Below are 9,199 nucleotides of genomic sequence, written 5' to 3' on the forward strand. Positions count from 1 at the left end.
TTGCAACGTCTCTCGACCTTCCGACGTTTGCAACTGATTTTGAACCTTTGTTGCTAGCGAGTCGTTCGTCGTTTCGAAAACGTTATCCAACGATTCTATCGTCGATACGATCATCGTACGCGGAGTGGAGATTATCGGCTGTACACGATCGTACGATCGATCATCGAATTTATCCGGAATCGCGGAACGCTCGAACGTCTCACTCTCTTTCTCTCCCTCTTCCTCCTCCTTCTCCTCTTCTTCTTCCTTCCTCTCGCGCTTGGAGGCAGACGCTGCGCCATCGTCGCGCGACTGTCTCTTTATCGCGTGCACTTTATCGGAGCTGTCAAAGATTTGTCGCAGCGGTTTGATAATAGGCTTAAAATGTCTGTCCAATGCCATGTCTTTCTCGATTCTACCGGTTTTCAGAGCGCGATGCTTCTTGTGGATCGACTCGCTCGTCTTCTCGATCTCTCTCGCGATTTTTTCACGCTCGCGCACATCAACCATGTTCGTCTCTGGCAAAGTATCAACAACGACTAGTCACGTTACAGTATTGCGAACTCGTTAAATCCCTTTCTGTATCTCCCGTCTTTAAGCGCACTATCCTTGTCTATTACTAAAAATCCATATTTTTTTTGCCAACAGTCGCGGCACAACATGCAAAATTCGTCGTAGGACATGTCGGGTTCACGTGATCATTGTAAACGTGTTTCAAGTTGGTACAATCCTGTTTGAACAGGATCAGCAGGTTCGCGTTGTCGCGTATTAGATGTTTAGGTATCCTCGCGTACGTCTGACAAAGATAGAAGCAGTCAATGTTCGCGTGGCGACCATCGAAAAGTATTCTCTCACCGCATCCTGCTTGTCGCATGCCACGTCATCAAAGATAAAAATAGAATTTGGGCGCGCCTCGTTCGGTGGAACGATGTCGCTATTGTTGGAAAACGTAAAGTAGCCGATTTCATCGATAGATGTAAATAAATTTTCGAGATATCGATACTTTGGCTGTTGCAGTGATTTCGAGTAGACGTACACGTTCTCAAAACGTACGCCATTTGGACTCTCGAGCAAACTTATGAGAACGTTGGTTTTACTACAATTCGACGGGCCGCAAATGATCGTGCGTATAGTACTCAACAGCATTTCGCCGTGCTTGCGCTTCTCCTCCCATCATTTGTGATTTCACGTCACAGTTTGTGACACGTATCGTCAGCGGTTGCAGCACGAATTTCATGCTCACACTAAAGACTACGCGTTCTCGAACGATTATTTAAAGGCGTGCGAATCCGCGAATCGCGCAGTAGCAAAATGTATCTCGCGCTGTGTCATCTTTCCGATATTCGAGATTTGAGCGCCGAGCAGTTACAATATATACCGAAGGTCGTACTCTTACTCGTATACGGTGAATACATCGAATACGTCTGGAACAAGCTTCCGGAACACGTGAAGGCAGATTCGGAGGTTCAAACTTATCGTCGCTGCGACGAACACTACAATCAGCCGTGGCAGCGGACGCATATCGACGGCCCCACACCGAAGATAAAGGATTGTAGCGAATGTCGGCGTCGCACAGCAGTCTGCTAAATCGAGCGATAAACGCGCTTCCTTTCGAGTTACATATTCCGGGTTACCAGTTTTGCGGTCCGGGCACTCGACTTACGAAACGATTAACCAAAGGTGACGCGGGCATAAATCCGCTGGACGCGGCGTGTCGAGAACACGACATTGCGTATTCTCGAAGCAACGATCTCACCGATAGACACACGGCGAACAAGGTACTCGCCGATAAAGCGCTAGGACGCGTCGTCGCGAGAGATTCGGCTCTGGGCGAGAGAGCCGCCGCAGCTGCCGTCTGGGCAGCGATGAAAGCCAAGACCAAGATCGGCATGGGCATGAAACCGAAGAAGAAGACGACGAAGAAAAAAAAAGCGGATACTTCCGACGGCGAAACGAGGCGGTGCGTTACCGTTTCTACCAATGTTAGGCGCACTCGGGTCGGCGGAGCAGCCAGCGTGGCGAAAGCAGTAAACGACAGCAAAACCGCGCGACGTCAGCTCGAAGAACTGTAACGTCACGATCGCGCGATGGAACAGGGTCGCGGACTGTATCTCGCTCTGTACAAATATGGACGCGGACTGTATCTCGGTCCATACAAACATGGACAGGGCGTAGCTGCAAAGAAAAAAAAAACGTCAAAAAGACGATAAAAATGCTGCCTGGCGCAACTACCAATGTACAATTGAACGAGCTCGCGAGACGTATGCGTGTACCATACTTTAGAGGCGTTTTCATGCGTAATACGTTACCGACGAGCGGTGTGCGCCGAAACGAAAGCGGTATCGTGAATCTGGACGATGCGACGGGGCCTGGTACTCACTGGGTAGCGAAGAGGAACAATCGCGTCGTGTATTTTGACAGTTTCGGCAATCTTCGACCGCCTAAGGAATTGGTGCGATATTTCGAGAACGATGCTACGACGATAGAGTACAATCGCACGTCCTATCAGACGTACGATCAAAGTTTCTGCGGACAGATGTGTCTGCGGTTTCTACAAACGGTAGACGAGCGTGAATTTAAAAAGCTCGACGAGGCGCTGTGAAATCTTAGTATTAATCGAACGCTTTTTTCCGTCATGTCGTTGACGCTTACGCTGAGCGGAAAGAGCACCGTCCTCGCGACGAATTACTTCCCCGCCATAGATTTGAGTGACGGAGATTACGAGCTCGGTTTGGCGATTTTTGAGACTTATCACACGATACCGAACGTGAACGAATCGAACAACAAATTTTATTTCGCCAAAGACGACGCGGAAATTACAATTCCCGAAGGTTCGTACGAAGTGGGAGATATAAATGAATTTCTGAAATGCGCGATTTTACGAAAACGTCCGCACCGCGACGCACTTGAAACCGTTGATGTAGTGCGTGGTGACAATAACAATAACACTGATGATGATGATGATGATCATGATGATGATGATGATGGTGGAGAATACCCGATTACGCTTCGCGCAAACTACAACACGATGAAATGTGAGATTAGATGTGCGTACAGAATAAACTTTGACAAGTCCAACAGCATTGAATCGCTGCTAGGATTCTCGTCGAAGCGTATACTGCAGCCGCGAAGGTGACACGAATCAAACGTGTCATTCAACATAATGAACGTAAACGTTATCCGCGTAGAGTGTAACGTGACCGCGAGCGCGTACAGCAACGGCAAAAGCGCGCACATGATGAATTTTTATCGAACGTGCCGTCAGGATATAAGATATCGGAGAGGCCGGCGCAGATCATTTACCTACCGATCATCGCACGGAGCATTACAGATCTAACGATACGCATCGTCGATCAGAACGGACGATTGCTCGATTTTCGAGGAGAAGAGATCACCGTTAGATTGCACGTACGACGTGAGCGTGAGATGCTCGTGCTGAACGGAACGGAGCGTACGCAGAGAGATAACGCATCCTTTACAAGGTCGGTGACGCCACAGCTCGACAACACTCGCTCATCCAGCTGCATTAGGAAGAAAAAGAAGAAACTCAGCGCGACAAACGTTACATTTTTAAAGTCTTTGGGATTCGCGGTGCGCAACATTTGAGATGACTGATATCTTAAACATAAAAGACGAGCCGATCATCGACGACCGCATCGTCAAGATTGAGACTCACACGTACAGCCCGTTCGCCAACAGCACGTTTGGATACAGCGACGAAATAAGAATACCCATACAGCAACAAGATCTGTACACACTGCCATACGAAAACTTTCTATATGTCGAGGGAAAACTGACGAAGAACAAAGTGGTCCAGGGTGCTCACGTGGCATTGGGAAATAATTGCGTCGTGTTCATTTTCGATGAGATTCGATATGAACTCAATGGTGTGGAGATTGACCGTAATAGAAATGTGGGTATAATTAGCACGCTCAAAAACTATGTAACAGTGTCATCCGACAGAAGCGTGATTCTACGGAATGCCAGCTGGGATGCGCAGACTACTGCAGCCGGATATTTTAATTTTTGTGTACCGCTCTACGTACTGCTGAGATTTTGCGAAGATTACAAACGCGTGGTGATCAACGCTCGTCACGAGTTGATTTTAATACGAGCGCGCAACGACAACAATTGTCTGACGGGAGATCCGGCGATAGAGCCAACGCTCGAATTATTCAAAGTACAGTGGCGAATGCCGCACGTGTTATTGAGCGAGATAAATAAGCTGTCGATGCTGCGCGCTTTGGAGAGCGGACGATCTGAGCATGGCTTTTCGCTCGTGGGATCTGTACGAATTTCCACTCTTGCAGAGCACAACCAAGTATTCGTGGGCCATCAAGACGGCTACTCAACTCGAAAAGCCGCGATACGTTATTTTCGCTATGCAAACAGGTCGAAAAAATATCATGTCCGAGGATGTAAGTCGATTCGACGACTGCAAATTAACCAATGCGAAACTTTACCTGAATTCGGAATGTTATCCGTACGATGACTTGAATCTGGATTTTGACAAAAACAGATGTGCGATTCTGTACGACTTGTACGCGCGTTTCTGCAAGGGCTACGGATACGAGTATCTCGAGCCGAGTCTCACCTTTACAACTTTTTTACGTAATGGCCCATTCGTGATCATCGATTGCTCTCGACAGAACGAATCAGTCAAGAATGGCACCGTGGACGTGCGATTAGACTTTGAATGTAAAGAGGATGTACTCGCAAATACAACAGCCTATTGTCTCATCATACACGATCGCGTGGTTCAATATAATCCATTGACCAATATTGTGCGTAAAATCACCTAAGATACACCTCTAACACGATATAAGATCTACGATACGTCGCAATCGACAGCAGTTTTCTCGACAACATGCTCGTGCCAACGTTCGTGGATCTGCAAGGATACCATCGTTAACAAGAAATTTATCGTGAAGAAAGTGTTCTCACACATTACATTTTTACGAGTTCCGTGCCATGGAAATTTTTGACAAGATCCGACAGGTCTTCCTGGTTGACTGCTTATCACCATGGATTGCGATGGGAGGACGGGATGTCCCGTACAACGAGGCGAAACGTCTGATCACACAGCTGTATTTGAAGATGATGCTACCGTGTACGTTAAGGGACGCGAAAAACGAACGTGGCTGTGGAACTTGCTTTTGGACGATGAGCGAGAACGCATGTGCATCGAGACCTTGGATATAGTTTACGAAGACCTGGAATCTTTAACCAAGCTGGATGTTGCTAATACTATGCGATGTGGACAACATGTTCAGAATTGCGCGTTACAAAATGTATTGAAAATATATAACTGATGGTTGCAAAAGAATTTTTTAAATAAAAATACGTTAACGTATTTATTACGTATTTCTTTTTTCTCTTCCTTTGTAATACTCGTATGAATGAACGTATATGTATGAACGTATATGTATGAACACATAAAAACGTCAACGCTTCTGTTAAACGTATCGCGACATGTCCGATCTGACAGTACATCTGACAGTACATATAATGTATTATACATAGGCAGTATATTAGACTTTTTTCATTCAATCGTAAGCTTCAGTTACGAGCGTTAAGACATGGATCGAATAAAAGTATATATACGTCGAAAATCAATCGAGCGAAAGAGGTACTGTCCATTGTCGCCAAGTCCGCCAAGTCCACCGCCTTCGAAGGAAAAAGCGAGATATATTGGGAATATCCTGGAGAAAAGGCGTCAAAGTCGCCAACGTGCTCATCACCAACGTCATCGATGCCATCGAAATATAAATCATAAAGTATAAGCATTGATAAACTCGCGAACAAAAATAAAAAAATAAAAAAAAAACATAGAAAGACTCGATAAAACGTGTTGCGACAGGTTCGCAATTCTTAGAAAAAGAGGGGAGAGTTACTCCCTCTTCGATTCTAGAAGTTTTATATATATCGCAATTTACGCGGGTGCAATTAGTCTTGCGATACTCGCTTGTACGAACGGTTGAAAAAAAAAAATGTACTTCGCTGAAGACAGCAACACATCGTACGAAACGAAGAAGAACTGCAGTAACATGTAAGTTTTAACATTCTATACACAAAAGAAAGAAGTTTTTAACATTATGTATATACACAGCATGGAGCATCGCAAAATGCGTTTATTGGGCAGACGTTACGATCTGACGACTACGGGCTACAAATTTTTGGAAATTGGAATCAACGTTGGTCCACCGAGTTACGTGGAGATCGCCCTGGGAGATCATCGCGGACATGAACTGCTGTCTCTCGAAACGTGGAAGGGTCTCTACGAGCAGCGATGGAATGTCTACAAGATGCTGCGAAACGAATACAAGGACAATTTTATAAGTGTTGGACCGCTAACTGTCAGCGTTTGCATGCTGAACGATGCTACGCTCGTACGTTTCAATTCTTCGTCCGTACGCATGATGATGACCGAAACGACGCTACGACGTATGTTTGAGTTTGACGAATGTATCGATGTAACGTTCGAACGATTAACCCGACTCGTCGATACGGTTGATGTCAAGTATACGCGATTCTCCAACATCGCGTCCAAAAACGCTATACGCGATAATGATATCTTTAACAAACATCAGCTCGTCGATTGTGAGCTATTGGCTTTAGTTTTTAATACGTAAAAAAAGAAATGATGTAATAATATGTGAATAAAAAAAAAATTTTTTGTTCATATCATTATATATATATATGTACTTTCTTTACTTCCCATTCGTCTATCCATCCATCCATCCATTCATCCTATATCTCGACGCGCTATAGCGATAACTTTTCGTGACGGCACTTATGATCTAAAGTGTTTTATATACAACTGCCTCCCTATAGATCCTAGGCAGGCTCGCTTCTCAACGGCGAAGATCGATTCTCAACGTCAGTCTTTGTTCTGCTTTGTCCGTGCGCAAGACGTGTTAAGACGTGAGTGATATTTTTTTTTCCCCAATGTTCAACAATATTCTACTATTTTAGCGTTAATGATAGAATATTGTCGCACATTTTCTGTGATTAAGTGAAATGATAATTTTTTTATTGTGCAGTTATAACATGCAAAAAGAACAAAAAATTGAGAAAACTGCCTCCTCCTCCTCCTCCTCCTCCTCTTTTTTAGAGGATATTCAGAATAATATCACAGTTGATCTCACTGAATTAAATGTAGATCAATTAGGAGTGTTCAATCGCTTCATTGCCAAGGTGGATGATCTCAGGCATGTGTGCATTAATGGAGTTGCGTTCAAACACCTCATCGGCAATCTCGATAAGGCTGTGAAGGAAGAGGAAATGGAAAAGGAAATGGAAAAGGAAATGAAAGAGAAAGTAGAAGAAGAAACTAAAGAGGAAGTGGAAGAAGAAACTAAAGAGGAGAGCGTTTCCTCCTCCTCTTTCTCAGAGGAGAATCAGAGTGATATCATAGATCTCACTTAACTACACGTAGATCAATTAGAACTGTTTCATCGCATCATTGAGATTGCCGATGAGGTGGACGATCTCAGGCATGTGCGCATTAATAGAATTGCACTCAAACACCTCTTCGACAATCTCGATGATGCTGTGGAAGAAGAAGAGGAAGTGAAAGAAGAGGAAGTGGAAGAAGAGGAAGTGGAAGAAGAGGAAGTGGAAGAGGAAGAGGAAGTGGAAGAGGAAGAAGGAGAAACTGAAGAAGAGAGCGTCTCCTCCTATTTCTTAGAGGAGATTCATGATAATATCATAATTGATCTCACTCGAAGTACTCACTCTCACGCGTAGATGAATTAGGACTGTTCTATCGCATCATGGAGATTGCCGATGAGACGGACGATCTCAAGCATGTGAGCATTAATAGAATTGCGTTCAATTGTCTCATCTACAATTTTGATGAGGGTTTGGACGAAGAGGAAGAGGAAGAGAAATAAGAATTCAACGGAAGATGAGGAGGAGGAGGAGGAAGAGGAGGAGGAATAAGAGGAGGAAGAAGAGAAAGAGGAAAAGGCGGTGGAGGAAGAAGACGATGGAGGAAGAAGAAGAGGAAGAGGAAGAGGACTAAGAATTCAGCGGAGGATGAGGAGGAGGACGGAGAGAGAGAGAGAGTGTGGAGAAGGTAAGAATATTTTTTTTTATTATATAGGTTTGTTTCTTTCTTTTTTTCTTTAATATTTCTTGTTCGCGTTATAATATTGCTACGCTTTTTTTATTATATAGTTTTTTTTTCTTTTTTCTTTAATATTTTTTGTTCGCATTATAATATTATCACGCATTTAGGGAGTGGACTCCCCAATGGCTGTCTGAAACGCATTTTTTTTTTTAAGGATAGACGCGAGGTCTACGGTGGTGGCCCGAAACACACTTTAGGATGGACCCGGGGTCTGCGGCAGCGGCGGAGCGCTGGCGCCTGCGGCGGGGTGTGGGGTGACGGCGATGACGCCGACGCTGATAGAATTGCGTTCAACCATCTCATCGACAATCTCGATGAGGCTGTGGAGGAGGACGGAAAGGGAGAGGGTGTGGAGAAAGTAAGAATTTTTTTTTTATTATATAGGTTCTTTTTTCTTTCTTTTTTTCTTTAATATTTCTTGTTCGCGTTATAATATTGCTACGCATTTAGGGAGTGGACTCCGCAGTGACTGCCTGAAACGCATTTTTGGGATAGACGCGAGATCTGCGGTGATGGCCTGAAACGCACTTTAGGATGGACGCGGGGTCTGCGGCGGCGGCGGTCCCAATAGTACGTGACACCACAACATGGCGATACGTATCATTATATCAGTAAACACTGATAGCGCCGGGACATCCCGCGCCTCCCCTCCCTTCCCCGCGTCAACCAGTACTACCCGCGCCTACTCCCCTCAGAGGACCAAGGTTAGAACCGCCACTATTATGCTACTAATTTATTATCTGATATTTTTCTAAACATACAATAGTCTGTCAATAAGTAATGTATTGTTCTATTGTCAATCAAAGGTTTTTATTTTATTAGGTCGTTTAATTAATGGCTGCATTTGTCGTGATATTTCTTATATAAAACTGCGTCATATTTACATTATTTTTATTTTTTTCTCCATTACTTTAATTCCTTCCAGAGTTAAACAATCATCTTCTCTATTTTGTGTATCCTAGTGTCTTTATTTTATATTATTCGCAAAAGATAAAAAACGTATGTAAAATTTATAGTGATACATAAAATGTCATTGTTCAAATTGATACATGGAATTTCTTGTTTTTTTTTCGGCATATTAAAAAT

At 44.1% G+C, this 9,199-nt stretch overlaps 1 protein-coding gene across 1 annotated transcript; it reads left to right on the forward strand.

Moving 5' to 3' along the window:
• Window positions 1-5,422: 5,422 nt before the first annotated feature.
• On the forward strand, window positions 5,423-6,620 carry LOC147908801 (uncharacterized). The gene has a single exon (XM_087408747.1). The coding sequence runs from the start codon at window positions 6,075-6,077 to the stop codon at window positions 6,609-6,611; it is 537 nt and encodes a 178-aa protein (XP_087264873.1). The 5' UTR covers window positions 5,423-6,074; the 3' UTR covers window positions 6,612-6,620.
• Window positions 6,621-9,199: the final 2,579 nt, after the last annotated feature.

This window comes from Acromyrmex echinatior, chromosome 8, assembly GCF_024713525.1.
Source record: "Acromyrmex echinatior isolate Ae372 chromosome 8, ASM2471352v2, whole genome shotgun sequence".
NCBI classification, from domain to species: domain Eukaryota; kingdom Metazoa; phylum Arthropoda; class Insecta; order Hymenoptera; family Formicidae; genus Acromyrmex; species Acromyrmex echinatior.

What these genes read in the sequence shown, in the direction of transcription:
- LOC147908801 (XM_087408747.1), top strand. Translation starts at nt 6,075, where the DNA reads ATGTATATACACAGCATGGAGCATCGCAAAATGCGTTTATTGGGCAGA.